The 19,109-nt window shown below is 35.9% G+C and overlaps 1 protein-coding gene across 9 annotated transcripts in view; it reads right to left on the reverse strand.

Moving 5' to 3' along the window:
* The window catches only part of DMD (dystrophin), a gene marked incomplete at its 3' end in the record, with an annotated part of 2,539,585 nt that overhangs the window by 52,371 nt on the left and 2,468,105 nt on the right, over positions 1-19,109 (reverse strand). For 8 of the 9 annotated variants that reach the window (XM_081277777.1, XM_081277778.1, XM_081277780.1 and 5 more), the window contains 6 exons: positions 11,783-11,949; positions 9,212-9,323; positions 7,469-7,605; positions 6,726-6,764; positions 2,261-2,326; positions 1,089-1,154 (listed from right to left, as the gene is read on the reverse strand). In XM_081277777.1, coding sequence (XP_081133903.1) covers positions 1,089-1,154; positions 2,261-2,326; positions 6,726-6,764; positions 7,469-7,605; positions 9,212-9,323; positions 11,783-11,949 — 587 coding nt within the window. Of the gene's footprint in view, positions 1-1,088; positions 1,155-2,260; positions 2,327-6,725; positions 6,765-7,464; positions 7,606-9,211; positions 9,324-11,782; positions 11,950-19,109 lie in introns of those variants that run through there. The other variant, XM_081277782.1, reaches the window with a different exon arrangement.

The following is a 19,109-nucleotide window of genomic DNA, read 5'->3' on the forward strand; positions in this document are numbered from 1 at the left end:
CGTTATTATTACCTTGATCACCTTAATGTACTAGACGAGATGATTTATTCTCATGTCTTCAATAACTAGCTATATACTAATGCCACTTTGATACAATTTCCTTAGGCTTAATCCTCATGAAGTCCCTTTTCTCATCTGAGCAAGACTTTGGGTTGCTACACCAGCTATATATGATAAATTTACCATTCTTCCCTTTACCTATTCTCCATGACAAGATGGTGAAACAGCCATAACTGGTCAAACACAAAGGATTGTTGCATTTTGACTAGGTTCTCCTCTCTACATTGTTTATTCGGTTGGGAAAGTCTTACTCTTTCCTTCCAATTTGCTTCATAATCTGCTGTCTCTACCTAGGACCCTGGCCAACATTTGTGAGTTCATGGCAATGTCCCTCTGTGCTCCATATTGTGAATATTGTCCCTTGTCTATAATGAAGCCTGTTTCCCTGACATAGCTGTGTTTGCTGATACTTTTAGCATCATTCAATTTTCTTCCTTAAAGTTTGACAGGGTTGACTTATCATCCCACTAACAAACTGAGACCTGAACTTGAATTCCTTCTTCTGGAAATTCTTCACAAGACTGACTCACTTTAGTAACTTCGTGAAGATGCTAAATCACAAAAATCTCCTACTTTGGATTTCTGAAGGAAAATGCCCAACTATCTTACCATATGGGAATAGCAAAATCACATTTCTACTCCCCAGGGGTGGAAAAAATACTACATAGCCATTACTTTAAAATTAGTATCCTATCCTTTTAAATAACTGGAAGTTTGGTAAAAGATTAAGCATTTAGTATAAGAGTCTGGGACTCTTGCAATTGGTAATGATATGGTATTAAATAAGATTCAACAAGAACAGGGCCTATGATTTTTACTACTCTGGAATATTGATAATGCCTGAATCTGAATGAGCTCATTCTGTGCCTGGCTGTTTCAGAGTTAAAAGAAAAGCAGTAAATGAATGGCTCTTTGAAAGATCAAATGAATATGATGCTAATTCCTATATCCTATGCTATCCTACCTCTAAATCCCTCCAAGCAATTTCATTGTCAGGAACATTTTGTAAAAAGAGATGGGATACTTACATGCTCTCATTAGGAGAGATGCTATCATTTAGATAAGATCCATTGCTGTTTTCCATTTCTGCTAGCCTGATAAAAAACGTAAAAGCTCATTAAAACTTATGTGACTTCTTAGAATCTATTCAAGACCTAATCGAACATTCCTGAAAACTAAAGGATAAATCATGGCAAGAGGAGAAAGGAATCCTTCAAATTAAAGGATGTGTGTGTTGGTTTAACCATACGAAGCAGTGTGTGGTAGACCACAGCAAGTGAGTAGCTTAACATTTCTGATATAAATTCTAAGGGAAGTTGTATTTCATTGCTGTTTTATTTCCACAGGTCCATCTTCCTTTCACTGAGAACAGATTTTTATTTCCAGAAGAAAAGCTTCCCTAACCACAAATGCACCCCATACCTTACACTACCCTTTGTCTTTCAAGACAATTAATGCCTTCCACTGATGACAGACTTATAAAGCTAGTTAATGCTTTTCACAATTGGTAAGCATGTCCAAAGTCAGAATATTGATAAAGGATGGATTCACAGTAAGGTCACTAAATGTTCTGCCACCAATTTTTACCTTTAAACCCTCCTTTACCTCAGAGAATGATAAAGTCTTTTGGCAACAACAACAAAAAAGTTAATCAAACTCTTACAGATTTCTTTAACAAGCATGAGATATTTTATAATTAGTAATTCAGGTTTTCGGTATAAAACTATGTCAAATACAAAGGAGGTGGGATAGAAAGGTCCAAGGGTTAGGAAAATTAATTATTATCTTCTTTATAGTGTATCACATAAAATAAACACAAATGGAAAGCTGACGCTTTCATATTCTCCATATAACATAGTATGTTTTCTTCACAGATTAATGTCTAATCTAGCAGTTTTCTAAGGAGGTTAGATGATTTGATTTTTAAGCCAATTTGGTAAGTGTGCTCAGTATACAAAACATAACAATGCTACCAGAAATGTTTAAAGGCCAGGGTTAGGGAAGATTGTTCTGGACCAACATTCTTGTTGGTTTCCAAAAACAACATGCAGTGGAATGGCATGCACGTTAGAGGGCAAGTTGATTAGTAGAAATTAGGCAAGATGAAGGAAGAAAAGATTTGTTTAAAATTACTATTGGTTAGCTTTCCTTGGTTAGTTACTTCAATCAATATTTGCCTGGCATTCAACTAGTCTCATACCTGCTAGCATAATGTTCAATGCGTGAATGAGTATCATCGTGTGAAAGCTGAGGGGACGAGGCAGGCCTATAAGGCAGAAAATGTGATTAGTCACAGATACCATCCATTAATGGAGAAAAAAAACCCACCACACAGTTATGTTAAATACATGGCCTAGAATGCTTTTGTTCTAATTCTACGGATAAGGATAATATACATTAAACTGTTTCTGTATTTTAGCATCAAGAATTTAAAATCCAGGTTAGAGAGATGATTTCTTATACTTCTGCTTTCTTTAAAAGCCACAAAGATCAAAAATTTTCTGGAAAGTTTGGTTACAGAAAAGATCTGGGGAGAAAATCTCTATGAAGCATTTTGTCCTCCTAAGCTTGCAGTATCTCATCTCCTATAGTCCTGAAATTGTGTTAAATCACTATGAGATTTAAATTTTTAAACACTTATGACTGAGCCATTTATTAGCTGCCTATTTACAGACTGCAAACTATAGGTTTGCCTAAAACATTTACAGTCAAGCATTTTAGTCTCAAAGAGGCTACTCCAGTCCAAGACTTCTTAATATTTCCCATAGTACTGTTCTGTGGAATTTTCTACACAAGGAATATATCTGCCAAATTAACAGCAGGAACATATTACTACTTTCTAGAACAAAACAGAATGACCCAAGATCATATTATGATGTTCTAAAAAAGAATTACTAATTCAATAGAATGTCACAATATATGAAATATTTTTATCAGCCATATTCTAAAATACAGATGAGAAACAAGAGGAAAGTTAGCATGAGTAGTCAATATAATTTTTTATATTAAAAAATTTCTACCTTTTCTTAGCTCCATAGGCTAGAATTTTGGTAGGGTTAACATATATTTTTATATTTTTACTATGTGAACTATTAATTTTCCTGGAAATTTTTATATTATCTTTTGGATTAACATTAGGGGTGGGGAAACACCTGTTTTGGGCTTGTGCTTTTTGTTTTAATTGGAATAGAACAAAAGGTCTCTTCCATTTTTCTCCTGACACAGAATTCAAAAGTCAACAGTAAGGTATTCAGCAAGGGCTCTTCTTGAACCTAAAGCCCAAGCAGCATTCAAGGGGCTTGGTGTGAACACTAAGAAGAATATGTTATTTTTCCTTAGGTTAAAAAACAAAAAAAGAAGAAAGAAAAAGTAGCTACTTGTAACTAGATTTACATAAGAAGTGTGCCAGAAATTAAAATTTCTTAATGAAGATATATTATCATAAGATAATTACAACACACTACAGCAAATAACTAGGGAACTAGAAGACTTCCCTGAGAGATAAAAGTCTTATTTATGAAATCAATGTTGTCTAAGTCAAGTAAAAAGATGTTTCAATTTTCATGAGGAAACAAAAGGATGACTACCCAACGTAATAGGCAGATCCAAAGATTTCCATGTGAATCCTCACTATATTTTTGGAGAGTTAATCTGCTAATTTTCTAGAGTCCTGGAATAGCCCATTGTTTCAAAATGCTAAGGTTTTGAAATTTTCACTGCAGGTAAAGATAATTTAATACTTGGATTGTTTGACTTATAAGCATTATCTTCTGGAATAGATCAGTCATTCGGTTACTTATTTTTATAAGCTAAAAGGCCACCATCAATGAAAATACATTAGTAGAATTTTCTCTTACAATAGTTTGCTACTGTAGTACTGTACAGAGGAAAGAAAACCCAAGACTTTGGAGCAAAACTATACCAAGAAAAGCAGGCATGTAAATCCAAAGCACATGAATACAGTCTTATAGAGAAAATCTTAGAGCTTTAACTCTTAGCCTGAGGGATAATTGATTCCACATTATTATTAATGTATGTAGCACCTATTGCAGCATGTATATGCTTAGGAACTCATCATAACCAGAAATCTTAAAAAATATACACTAAAAGAGATAACGTATTAAACCAGAAAATAAGCCAAAAGGGAGTGCTGGTCAGAGAAGAATCATTTAAAAACCAAGAATTAGTAAAAATTAAAAAAAAAAAAACACTGAGTCCAGAAATAAAACTAAGTACATAAGCCTTGGAAAACACTTTTGAAGGATGATAATAATACTATTCCCAATTCCTGCCTCCTAAATACAAAACCATATACCAAGAAAGTTTACTTCTTGTTACCATTAATAATCCACTCTGCCAATGGCATCTTACCTATCACCATTTTCTCTTTTGTAAAACCTCCATTGATAAGTTTTCATTCATCTAGATTTCAAAGCAGAATAGCTCAAAGAACATTGTTGGACTGCCCCACTTAATGGATAAACAAAAAAGGCCTAATCTAGATTTAGTTTAAAATAATACGACAAATACGGGCAAAACCCAAAAGATCTGTATCTCAGGAAACTTTCTAATCTGTGATCCATATTGAATGAATTAAATACATATTGTCATCATCATAAGATCTATTAACATCAAAAAGAATTCTTACAAAATAAAACATTAGGACCTGACTCTTCTGCCCGAATAGGATAGGTTTACAATAGATTTTATACATTATTACTTATAATCCTATGAGTAAAGACTTTAATAAAATTATAGTACTAAAGAAAACACAGACTTCATTCTATTGGGCTTGTTTTCTTTCTCAAAATCAGAATTTCCCACTCTTCTGAAATAACCGAACCGACCTTTTCACAAAAAGATGAATTATGGAGGGTATGTTAATTGTTAGAAAACATGCTTTCATAAGGATGGCATTAATTTTAAAGCACTTCAAAATCAAAAAAGACAAACACACTCTACTTAAAATGTTACTTTTAACTGATTGTCCTGATGTTTTCCTCTTATTAGCTCATGTGTAGTTTCTTTTAAAGAAGTGCTTGAGACTTTTTCTTATTATTTTTGTGCTACCTCTAGCCATGCATTTAAAAAAATAGTACTTCAGCATACTTATCTTTTGGATTTCTTACTTGGTTAAACTGAACTCCAACACAAGAGTAAATATGTTTACTTAGCAGGATCCAATCAAGCTCAGGACTTGAGTATATCAATTTTTAAAAAGTTTCTCATTTATGAAAGATTCTAACTTCTATAAACAGACTACCTGAGTTAAGGAAAACAATTACCAACAGGCCAGGAGCATAAGTGAATCTAAATAACTTCCTAAATTGTTAAAGCTCAGGATTAAGGAAAAATCAGACAATTTGCTACTTATAGCTATCATATCTCAAAATTAAGGGGCATAGTAATACAGTTTTAAAAAAAGAAAGGGAAGTCATCTACTTCATTTAGGACAATAAGGACTTAAAATAAACCTCAAGTAATCATTTGCATTTATCAATACAGGGTTTTAAAGAAAAGATCTGGCTTAAACTAATAATGTGGTGGATTAATTTTTAAAAGTCCAAAATAAATAAACTGAACTCTTAAACGAGTCCCTCTTCTAATTTGGTCATTTCCCCTATATATGTAATAAAGCTACCTGACCTTAAATGAATATTTTGATAAAAAATACTGAATTACAAAATATTTGTTATAGAAACACCATAAAATAGCATTTTAAAACAGGTACACTTTGTTTGTTAATGTATAAATCACAGGCCCCCAAAAGAGTTTTCTTTCTTTCTTTTTTGAGATGGGTTCTTGCTATATTGCCCAGGCTGGTCTCAAACCCCTGGGCTCAAGCAATCCTCCCATCTCAGCCACCCCAGTAGCTGGGACTACAGGCATGAGCCACCACAGCCAGCCCCAAAAGAGATTTCCAATGTTATAATTCTGAGATAAATCAATCATCTCTCAGTATCTAATATTAGTATTATTAATACATACCAGTAGTAATAACAGATTACAGTACATTTTTTTCCCACTGTCAATATATAACTGTTTATGAACTGAAGGTAGTTTGGAGAGGAGAGTAAAATGACTTTAGTTTAAAATGTAGAAACCAATGTATATAAAAATTAGTCAAAAGCATAGTATATATAATGATAAAAAGTCCACACACTACACTGAAATTATTCAGCCAAACTCAACACCATACTCTAAAATTGACCCTTCTGAGTTTTAAAACTCCAGTGATGACAGGACCTAAGGAAAGAACCATAACCCTTTTGAAGGCCCTAAAGCACCAGATCTCAAGAAATAGGGCTAAAGAACACTCTTATGTAATCAGGAGGCTCTTCCTTGCTTATGGTTGAGGAAATATATAAACATGTCTCCTAGGAATACACTAAAACTCCAATCCTTTCTCTGATTTTAATTTGAACTCAGGCCAAGATTTCAGCTATTCAGAATTTCAACCAGAGGGGGACCTGAAAACCCTACTCCAATTTTTCTGATCTATGGTAGACGGCACTCTTAGGTCTCATCAAGAGAAGAAACAAAAACCAAAATGAAAGAAAGGAAATTAATATGCCTCTAAACAAAACAGAACCAGAAAAAAATTCTTTTAAATCAAGCAAGCGAATGTGTTGGTGGTAGCAGCGCCCTTCAGCAAAAGTACTCACGCAGAATCTACTGGCCAGAAGTTGATCAGAGTAACGGGACTGCAAAACAAAAAAATGAGGTGGTGAAGAGAGACACAGGCAAAGTCAGCCACAACAAAAATTACTGAAAGGTCAAAAGAAATAAAATCCAACTAATTAAGTATGAACCATGGAAAGCAACAGCCAAATAAAGGTGGAAAGTGAATTAAAAGAAAAACAAACAGCCGTGTGACTGCCATCAGAGTTACAGGAACAGATAAGGAACAGGTTTAAAAGAGGTGACAACATCATTGGCTTGATCATGAGAATCATTACTACTTACTGTGAAGCAATTTTTGGTGACTAGATTTTCTCTCAAGTAGAAAAAAAGGGACTAGGGATGACCACACATTCAGATACAGAAAGACACACATCTACTGACTTGTGAGGGAGGAAAAATCAAAATGAAATATTGACATCACTCATTTGTAAACAGTCCCATATTTCTTAAAAACCTTGCAAGGCAATTGGTGGCTATTATGTGTTTTTTTTTTTTTTTCCTTTCCCCTGTGAGATAAAGTTTAACTTGCGGAAATGGCAATTGTTGGGAGACATGAGAAAATGATGATTGAACATCAACTTGTTTTTTCTCTTTTCAGCTACAGTAAATCTGAAGAGAGAAGCAGAAGAGACTGTTTGCATTTGGGAGTGAAGGAGGGAATTCGGCTGACAGGAGCTCAGATATACATCAAATGACAGTCTGTTTTGCTTTGGCCACTACTCACGTTTCCATGTTGTCCCCCTCTAAGACAGTCTGCACTGGCAGGTAGCCCATTCGGGGATGCTTCGCAAAATACCTTTTGGTTCGAAATTTGTTTTTTAGTACCTTGGCAAAGTCACGGACATCTTCTCCTGATGTAGTCTAAAAGGGAAATCATGGTGAGATCAGATTTAGGAGAGTATGATTTCACAACAAATGACCACTCCAATCTTTAGCTTCAAGGCTCTTGTTTTGTGGAACCAGACAAATGCAGCTTTGAAACCAGACCTGAAATTTACTAAGGTGTGGAAGTTACTCTCTGAAGCACCGATCATCTGTAAAATGGTTCAATAATACTTTCACAAGTTATTATGAAAAATAAATGAAGTATATAAGCTATGAGGTTATTTGATGAATGATAGTTTATAAGTTTTACCACACTTTATTGTATTTAAGAAACTAGTCCATAGAAAATCACTCTTCACCCACAAAATATCAGGCATGGTACCTTCTCCATCACTGACTACCTTTGTTAAGAGAAATAATAGAAAGATAATCAAATACCTGGGAGGATCATTCTGATGATGGAAGAAAGACATGTTCTAAAGCAGATGTGTTCAAGAGCCACCTGTGGATCTTGCTAAAATGCAAGTTTTAATTTAGGACATAAAGGGATAAAGCTAGAGGATTTGCATTTCTAATAAACTCCAGATAAAGTATGGCAGACAGACCATACTTTGAATAGCATGCATCTAGAGTTCACATAAGATTTGTGTCCAACTCTGTCTGGCCATGAAGCCTCTGTCCTTGCCACTCCACAAGTGGTTTATCAAAGTTCTACTAGCTACTGAATGTTTTCCTAAAACGTAATCTTAGGAGAAGTCTCTATTTCTCACTTATAAAATTTTGGGCAAACTAACCTCAGGGTCTCAGAGTCCTTATCTGTAAAAGCGGAGTAAAAACAATAATATCTATGCGACACAAGGTAGCATGTAAACATTTAAAGTTTTAAGAACATAAAACATTTAAAGGATTACTTATTCCTATATCAGAGATAAAATATGAGCAACAGTGATTGAAAGCAGTAGGTTATGAATTGTGAGGAACCTGCATACCACCCCCAATACTCAACATGTCCCTTGGCCATAAGATCTCTACATATAACCTTTAGGATTCTGAAAAAGAAATGTGAAACATCTACCCTACAATCATGCCAACTATTTATTCATTCAACAATATTTACTGAACACCTATCATGTTCCATGTGTGCAAGAAAAAGGGTAATCTGAGCCACTTTAGCTGGGGAACTTATAAATCACAGCATTAAACATGATCTGCAGAATGGGATGTGGATCAGTGGTACAGTGCTTGACTGGCATGCATGAGTCCATGGGGTCAATCCCCAGCACCACAAAAACAGAACAAAACAAAACAAAAATGCACACACATATATAATCTATGATTTTATACAAAACTGAAATACAGCCAGTATCGGTGGAACACACCTATAACCCCAGTGGCTCAGAAGGCTGAGGCAGGAGGATTATAAGTTCAAACCCAGCTTCTGCAACTTAGTGAGACTCCATCTCAAAATAAAAAAATAAATAAATAAAAAGGGCTAGGGACAGGGCTCAGTGGTTAAGCACCCCTAGGTTCAATCCCCAATACAAAGAAAGAAAGAAAGAAAGAAAGAAAGAAAGAAAGAAAGAAAGAAAGAAAGAAAGAAAGAACCTGAAATCGACCTCTAGTAGGGAGGCATCTGACTTACCGGAGTACAATATTCCACCATGGGGTAGTGCATTTTATGGCCTTTTGCAACTCGACCAGAAAAAAAGCAGCTTTGGCAGATGTCATAATTAAAGTGCTTTAGACTCCTGTACCTGGTTAAGAATAAAAACAAACATGTATTTCTTCAAATCAAATTCCCAAAGAACAATCTTTAATAATAAGCCTTCTACTACAGTGCCTTAATTCTGAAAACAATGCAATATTCATTAGTCCCGCAAGGTAAGTGATTACTTCCTACCTCCAGGTATCTCTGGTGCCTCTCATACAGTACCAAAACATTTTGGCACAAAGATTATCCCATAAATATGTGGAAGAAGGGAAGAAAAACTCAGCTCATAATTAAACTTCTGTAGTAGCTCTTTCAGATTAAGTAGGAAAATACTGGATACCTTTTAGTCTTTTGAAGATCCAATACTCTAATTTCAAAGAACTTAGAGTATTGGATCTAGTATTGGACATAGATGCATTGTGTGTCCCCTATCCATCATGGGGACAAAAATTTCCTGAAGCAACTCTCTCCAAAAAAATTATAAAGTAATACCAGAAGACAAAAGAAACAAATAAGAACTCCAATTAAAATAAGTCTTGCTTTAAATTTTCTGATTGGTTGAGGTGATTCATCATCAAATAATTATTTGGATAACTTTTTTTTTTTGGTATTGGGGATTGAACTCAGGGGCACTTAACCACTGAGCCACATCCCCTAGCCCGTTTTTGCATTTTATTTAGAGACAGGGTCTCTCTCAGTTGCTTAGGTCCTCACTGAGGCTGGCTTTGAACTTGCAATCCTCCTGCCTCAGCTTTCTGAGCTGCTGGGATTACATGCATGTGCCACTGCATCCAGCTGCCTATCTTTATTTATCTCTCTTTTCAGAAATCCCTCACCACATTGCCCACCAACGAATGATAAGTAAAGCACCCCTTCCTCCCAAAACATAAAATTTGGATTTGATGAAAGAATGTATTTATAGTAGTAGTTGGTACATTCCCTCCATCCCCATAATACTCTATTGGTTGTTTTGCACTCTTCCTGTCTTTTGCTTTCTCAGATAAGAACCTCAGCCAATTCAAATAAACATATTCCTTATGTCACATATGGGAAAGTGGGAAGAAAAGCTACCTTTTTTAGATCTCAACCATCTTTCGAGAGGGGTGAGTGCTGATTCCTAAAATAATCTAATTTGATAAAGGCAAATGAATTGAAGGTAAAAGTGCTCCCTTAGATCCTCAGAAACATTCTCCTGTTTTATTTTATAAAAATTTCCACTGTAGCATACAAGTTCCAATCTGCTAAGGAAGCTGAGAACGAAAGGTTGAAAATGTAATGCAGTCACCTGTGGTTTCCCCTCCTCATCCCCCATGGCAGTGTTCTTACTTGCCAAAGCCAGGAAGAAAAGTGCTACCTATTCACTGTTGTCTAGCTAGGCTTTAGAAACCTTGAAAGGTTTTTGTTAGGACCTCTTTGTAAATGGCATGAAGTAGGAAAGGATAAATGCAATGAATAAAAAAAAAAACCCAAAAATGGTACAAAGTGGTTATTAGGAAATAAAGTAACAAAACAAATCTAGGCAAAACTAGAAAAGAGTATTTACTTAGCTGCTAAGTGGATTCTCAATGGGCCATAAACTATATAGTTAGTTTATAACTTGGTAGTTCATTCATCACTATGGAAACCTTGATGTTGATTCAGATGTTTAAATACATATCCTTTCAGAATTAGAATTTGGGATTATTGTTAAATAAGATGCATTCATTTAAAAATATCCTGTTTCCCCAAACAGGTCAACAAGGTTAAAGATTTAAGAGTCAGTTGTTTTCCAGGACATTTTAAGAACATCAAAAGAATAATCTGCTATGTTTCCTATTTATCTCACCTTTGTAAGAAACATTTTTTTTCTTTCTTTCTTTCTTCTTTCTTTAGCTACTTTGTGAGTCTTTCATTCATTGGCATATTTTCTATTCCCTCAGAAGTTCATTAGGATACTGTGTGAAGAGTGTAATCGGACTCAAAGATAAAGGAACTTCTAGAATGCTTGAAACAATTCTCATTACTGAAAGGGAAAGAAAGTGCTGCCAAGTGAGTAAGAAAGAAACTGAGCTACCATAATGGTTCCTCCCCAGAATAGAATCATCTCTTAGTTTTATAACTGATTCTTGGAGAGTTTCTATAAACAGAAAAGACATGAAAAAAGAAAGAAAGGATAAAAATGTTTTGGTTCCAGGAAGGAGGAGGTACAGTTAATCTGTATGCCCTTGACAGACAAAGATCTGTGTGGAGAAAGGTACTCAGTCCTGTTCAACCAAAAATGTGGTTCTGAAGAGCTGAAGAGTGAAGGTGGAAAGGGACATCTGCCTAATGAGTCAGATCCACCAAAATAACCCAGCAATGGGAGGAGTGACAGGAGTGATTGATGTTCCGGCTTGATCACCTTCTCTACCACTTTAGAGAAGAACAAACTAACAGCAACTGGCACAGGAGATAAAAAATTGAGTCATAAAAAAGTAAGAAATTATAAGGCAGAAAAAGGCAGCTTTTGTTTGTTCCTAATACCTGAATCCAATGATGGGACACTCCTTGCAGATATTACACTTGGCCTGGTGCTTGGCAGTTTCTGCAGCAGCCACTCTGTGCAGGACGGGCAGCCACACCATGGACTGGGGTTCCAGTCTCATCCAGTCTAGGAAGAGGGCTGCTTCAATCTCTGGTTTATTATTAGCCTGCAAAGACAGGAGGGAGAAAGAGGACAAAAAGAGAAGGTGAGAAAATAAAGGACGCATATATCAGTTCAGGTAATAAGTTAAAAAGAAAGAACAATAGTTGCATAAGAAGGGCCTCTTTTCACAGCTTGTTTCTACAAATGTCCCTCTAACATCCACAAAAGCCACCTATCCCTCAGGTGTTAGTAAACTACCATCACTCTTTCTGGCTACCATATGACAAGGAAATCAAAGGAAACCAACACACAGGAAGAGTACCGCAAAATATACACCTGAGTGAGTCAATGTTTACTCTCCCATTTTTGAACAGATATATCTATATCTATCTATCTATCTATCTATCTATCTATCTATCTATCTATCTATCTATATCTATCTATATCTCTCTATATATAAATATAAATATATATATATATATGTAAATGCAAGTGTTTATTGATAAACTTTCAAAGGAGGGGAAAGAAAAACAACAACTCAGAACTATTGATTTTTTTTTTTTCCTAGAGGATCCACTTCTCAGAGAATCGTAATGAGGGGCTTTAAAATTTCATCAGGTTCCAAAGCCTCATATTTTACAGACAAGAAAACAGAGATGTAGATCAGAGAACTCAATTTTCAAAGGCTCTCCAACTAACTGGTGGCAAAGCTGATACCAGAATCAGAACCTCCTGGCCTGATTAGAATACTACTTGGCATGGTACAATTCCCATGGTGTCCTATTGTTTGTCTATTTCTTTCTTTTAAAGCCTAAATATAATAAATACCATTCATCCAGAACACTTCAAAATACATTTACCAATCATTGGACTTACACATTATTGTAGGAATTCATTTTAATTGTACTTTAATTATATTTTTAAACCCCACGAAATTGTCTTAATTCTTTAAATTGTTAGATGTTAGATAATATTAGTTACTTTTTTTCCTGCTTTAACCTCAAATCTTCCCTCTGAGATCAGTTTGTCCCAAGTATATCCTTAGGTTAGATATCTAATTAATGATGAATTTTCCAAGTCTTGGATATCTTAAAATACCTCGATTTTTCTGAAATCCATATTCTTGATAGCTATCAAGAATCACTGGATATAGAATTCTTAACTGAAAGACTTAGGGGTTTTGTTTGTTGTTATTTTAGTATAAGGAAATATTAGTCCACTTGCATCTTATCAGTAGTAGAGCTGATAGTTGCTTCTTTGAAGGCAATCTATCCTTTTCCTGTGTTGTGTTTCTATGTGTTTTTATTTATGCTGGTTTAAGATTCACTGGGCTTCATAAACATGTGCTCAGAGTCTTAATCAGCTCTGGAATCTTCTCAGTCATGATCTCAACAAACAGTGCCTTTTCTCTGTTCCTACTCCATTCTGCTTAAAGGATTGGATAAATGTTCGACTTTCTCAATCTCCATTTTTCTGAACAGGACTTCCCTAGCTTTTCTCTTTTTGTAATCCTTCTTTGCATTCATTCCTAAGAATTCCTTCTATCCAGTTGTCTGATTGAATATTCATTTCTCTCCTCGACTGCATCAAATCTGCTTAAACAGTTTAAAATTTTAGATACTATATTTCTTTTTCTTCTCTATTTATTTTTTGAGGTGTTACAGATGGAACCCAGGGCTTTGCACATGCTGGTGTTGGGCAAGTGCCCTACTACTGAATCACATTCCCAACCCTCTATTTGGTCAGGTTTTTTTTTTTTTTTCTTTTTAGCAGGGAACAGTAAGAGTACTGGTGATTGAACCCCCCCAGTTTTAATTTTTTTTTTAAATTTTGAGACAGGGTCTCACTAAGTTGCTTAGGGCCTCAATAAGTTTCTGAAGCTGGCTTTGAACTTGCAATCCTCCTGCCTCGGTTTCCCCAGTTGCTAGGATTATAGGCATGCACCACTGCATTGGGCTTTATTTTGTCATTTTAAAAATATTTTTTAAAGTGTTTAAATTGTTGATGGACCTTTACTTTATTTATTAATTAATTTATATATGGTGCTGAGAATTGAGTCCAGTGCCTCACACATGCTAGGTAAGCACTTTACCACTGAGTCACAACCCCAGCCCTATTTTGTCATTTTTTAAATTTTTTTTTTAGTTATAGATGGACACAGTACCTTTATTTTATTTGTTTATTTATTTTTACATGGTGCCAGGGATTGAACCCAGTGCTGCAAACATGCTAGGCAAGCATTCTATCACTGAACCAAAACCCCAGCCCCTACTTTGTCATTTTTAAGGTCATTCCCAAGGTTGTACTTTCCTGCCAATATTTTTTTCAATATTGTCTTTCATTTTTTCTAACAGCATAAAGAGTTTTTGAAAAATAATCTAATAATTCTCAAATATTAATTTATTATGGGTCTGCTTCGGCAGTCTGCTGTTTCTGCTGTTGCCACTCACCTTAATTTCTTATGTATTTAACTGATTATTTTTTTTCCCTGTGTACTACAATGACCTTAAAAATATTTTCTGTAGATACTCTGAACCCTGGAATGGAAATAAATACTTTCTCCATAGACAATTTTTCATTTGCTTTTGCCAAGAACTGAGGGGCAGTGCTTATTCCAAAACCAATTTAAACTGAATATATGACATGGCATCCTTGGTATCATATAAGTAATGAGTATTGGAACTGAAAAAAACAAGTTGCTTCTCTTGGAATGTGGCTTGTTAATAAAGGATCTATCCACATCTCACACAGAAAGGCAGGAAGGAGGGTTTAGACTAACAACACTGACCACTTCACCAGCAGTCCAGTCATTACCCTTAATTAGAAATTTAATAACATTCTAATGAGATGTTTAACCTTGGATTTCCTAACTGCAAAATGGTATCAATTCAAACTAGTGATCAAAAGCATCTGTTGAGCACTTTTCTATGAGTAGAGTACCATCACAGAGATACTTTGTAGAAAAATGTTTTTTAAAAAAGAATTATACAGGAGGATTGCTAGTTCAAAGCCAGCCTCAGCAACAGCAAGGCGCTAAGTAACTCAGTGAGACTCTGTCTCCAAATAAAATACAAAATAGGGCTGGGGATGTGGCTCAGTGGTTGAGTGCCTCTGAGTTCAATTCCTTGCATGCCCCCCCCCAAAGGAATTATACAAAATATAAAGATGAAAGGGTGCAAGTCAATTCCTTCTTTTGGAATGGTGCTGCAGAGCTATGAGGTCTCTAGCATTCATCTAAACTCTTCCCAATGCCAGTGTATTCCTACAGCCACTATGTAAATACCACCCAGGTGAGAGAGCATATGTCCTCCAAGGGTAATCTTGAATATCTGTAAGGGATCCCTGTCCAAAGTTCTTTACCCTGCAATGAAATGGAATGACAGGAACAGAAGATTCATAATCAAATCACTAGAGTTCAAGCCCCAGCTTTGCCATTCACTGGTTCTGTGACCTTGGTAAGATAACTTTCTCAGTCTTAATTTCTCTCTATTATGAAATGGAAATATTAATAGTGCCTACCTCATAGGGATGTTTTAAGATGAATGAGTTAACAAATGAAAGGCACTTGGAAGAGTGTCCAGCACACAGAAAGAATCATGCTGCTATGATCATCATCATTATTATTACCCATCTGATCAGAAACTCAGAAGTTCTCAGCCTTCATGCGGTCCTTTAAATATTTTACCATAGCTGTCATATCTGTCCATGCCTCTTCATCTCTATTCCTTTCATTTCTGCCTTATATGACATGGCTCAGTTTGCCATTGTCCTTTAGAAAACTATTCTCAAAATACGATCTGCTGGGAATGGTACCTCCATTTCTCTGGACACAATAATGGATTACATTTATTTGTTCTGGTCTATAGGTACACATAAGGTTTCTGTTCAACTAAAATCTCTGGGTCAATGTTGCCTAGTACATCCAGCAGATCAATCATCCAGCAAAATGCTTCATGAAAAGAAGGTCAAATTAATTAAGGAAACATTGCACATTATATCTGCCTCTTAAAATTCTTAATGCATGTTAACATATTAAAAGCTAAGAAGGTCGTCAGTGAAAAAACACGTTAAACTTTGTTTGACCTCAGAATTTCCTCACTTATTATTCAATGATCCCAAGACCTTTATATTTTTTTTAACTGATAAGGTCTATGAACATCAAAAGGTATTAGAGCCCTGCTGGGCATTATGGGAAATGCTGTTTGGGGCTGTTTCTGGCTGTTTTCGACAATTCCTCCACTCTGTGCTTGTTCATTTGGGATTTGTTTCCTTTCACTTCTGTCAAGGACTTTCCTCTTAGTCTGAGCCCAATGTAAAATCTCATCAGTATCTTTGAGAATCCTAACTCTTTTAGCCAAGGAATTAGCCATTATTCCCAACTTTGACTCATTTTTCCATTTGAAAATAAGTTAAGTTTTTGTATCAAACAATCCTGGTGAAAATATCTTACAGGCCAAGGACAAACATGAGCTGCATCGCTATAGCCTACACCAGATCAACAACATGATTCTGTCCTCTCTGACAGCTGAACTGTGACTCTTCCAGTAATATTATCTAGTCTTTGTTGCACAAATTTCCCCATCCTGTAGACAAAGACAAAGTGAAAGACTTTGTCAAAAGAATTGCAAGTGCTCAGCTACAATATGTCCTATAACAATCTCCTGCTCCACTGGTCTAACAAAATAACCCTTTCTAGCCAGCCAGGAAACAAACCATTATAGAAAGGCAGTAAATTGAAAAGCATTACTAATTCATGCCTATTTAAAATATGAGTTTATTGGCACTTAATCAGAATGTATATTTTTTTCTGACTTATGTTTAAAGGGTAGATTGTTTAATGATGCATTCAATGACATGCCACAGGGCAAAAATTCATACTTAACACAGAAAGTGTAAAAATATCACAACATTTATTTTTATTTAAAAAGATAGGGAGAAAACTGAGCATGAGTCAGCAGCAAACATAGGTATAAAAATAAAAGAGAGGTTGGGGTGGAGCTCAGTGGTAGAGGGCATGCTTAGCATGCATGAGGCCATGGGTTCGAACCCAGCACTGCAAAAAAATAATAATAAATAAAATAAACTTAAACATCATGTCTATAATGTACAACTAAAGGTACAGAAAGTATAGTGTGAGAAAATTATCTCAACACCTTCACTACTGTTTAGATCCTTCATAGAAAACAGTGTCTAATTCTGAGGGCTCCAACTGACCCAGAACTTACAGGAGGCTTGGCAGAAAGGCACAATGATAATTAAAGGGTTTGAAAGACCTGAGGACAGCTTAAGGGAATTGGGATTATTTAATCATGAAGAGAGAGAGAGAGAGAGAGAGAGAGAGAGAGAGAGAGAGAGAGAGAGAGAGAGAGAGAACACGCGAGCAAGAAAGAGTAGCTGAAGGGGCAATTTAATAACAGTTTTCAATTATGTGAATGGCTCTTGCATAGGGGCCTGTGACCAGCTGTTCGATCCCTCCACTGAGGACAGAACAAGAAGAAACAGGCTTAAGCAGCATGAAGAATTTAGGCTGTAACTCATACGGAAGAATTTCCTGATGCTGAAAGTTGTTAAAGCATTAGTGTGAATTACCAAGGGAAGCTGTAGAATGTTCTCCTCTTTCAAAATACTATAGATTCTCTGGTGCTTAAAGGCTGGAAATTCTCAAGTTTCTTTCCAGGCCCTGAGATGCAAGATCCATCATTTTGGCTCTTTTAAAACTGCTTGCCTATGCTAACTGACAGCACTGAGGACAAGATATGGGGATTCACATTCTCGTTCTGTTTCGATCTTTCATTTTTACGACAAACCATTCTGTATCTGAGTGGTATATTCCCTCTCCTTTTGTCTGGCAATAAAGAAAAAAGGAATTAAAAACCAGGCAAGCTCCCATAAAGATCTAACAGAACTAGAACTAAAATCCAACATTACATTTTCATCATTCTACAAAAATAAGAATAGATGGGAACAGCAGCAAGTTGTTGAAGTTGAAAGAAAAAATCAAGTATGTTGGCATTCATTGGATGGAAATAATCCTTGTCAATGCCCTTCTTTGTTGACATACATACAAGTCCTCAGATAAATTCTCTTTATATCAAGGATAATCTTGCCCTTAAATCTAAATGCCTGTCTCAAGAAATCTAAGCAAAATCTCTTAGAAAGGCCAATCAGCCCCAGGTCTGGTTTTATTTTGATTTTGTTTTGGCAACCCCTCCTTTTTCTTCTTCCATGACATGCAAACATATCTCAGTTCCTTCCACTGTGATGGCCACAATGTGGAAGTATCTTAGGTTTCCTTCCCCTCTTTGGCTGTTGGTCCTGACCTATGAGAACCATCCACAGCATGAAGGTTAGGGGAAGGAATCAGTTGTCATTACTATTGCTCTGTTATGGCAGGTTGGTAGGCGGCTTTATACAAATATCATCTTTATGCAAATGTAACCAAGTACAAAGATATTTAAATACCAACATTGAAAATGTCTAGTATATTACCAATATAATATAAATGCAAGAACATTAAATGGCAAGTTTGATTTAAGTGATTTGCTGGATACTGAGGGGCCAAGGGGTTAACCTGAATACTCCTCCATCTCTTAGAATAACAATATCAATTTATGGCTCCAAAACAAATGCAGTTGAGATATTTCTCAGCAAGCCCCACACCCCAGCAGTCAAAAACACACATCATTTTTTCCCTTTTTTTAAATACTAGGTATTGAACCTAGGGTAGCTCTGCTACTGATCTACATCCCCGTCCATTTTTTACATTTTTTATTTTGAGACAGGGTATCTGTAAATTTCTCAGATTCTAAGCTGCCAAGGCTCGCCTCAAACTTGTGATCCTCCTGCTTCAGCCTCCCAAGTTGCTAGGATTATTGGCCTGTATGACCACACCAAGTTATACATCATAAAATTTATACTGAGGACCTCAAAAGGAATATCACAGACAAGTAAGCCAGTAGTTCTCAATCAGGGACGATACTGTACCCAAGATGACATGTGCCAATGTGTGGAAACATTTTGGGCTGTCATAACTTGGGACAGAAGGAGGTTCTATTAGCATTTAGAAGACAGACTCTAGGATCCTGCTAAACATCCCACAATATACAGGCCAGCTGCCCCCAACAGGCAGACAAGGTTGAGGCCAGCCAGAGCAACTTGGTAAGACTGTCTCTAAATAAAAAGAACTAAGTATCTAGTTCAGTGGTAAAGTGCCCCTAGAGTCAA

This window comes from Spermophilus citellus, assembly GCF_964194105.1.
Source record: "Spermophilus citellus genome assembly, chromosome: X".
In the NCBI taxonomy this organism is placed as follows: domain Eukaryota; kingdom Metazoa; phylum Chordata; class Mammalia; order Rodentia; family Sciuridae; genus Spermophilus; species Spermophilus citellus.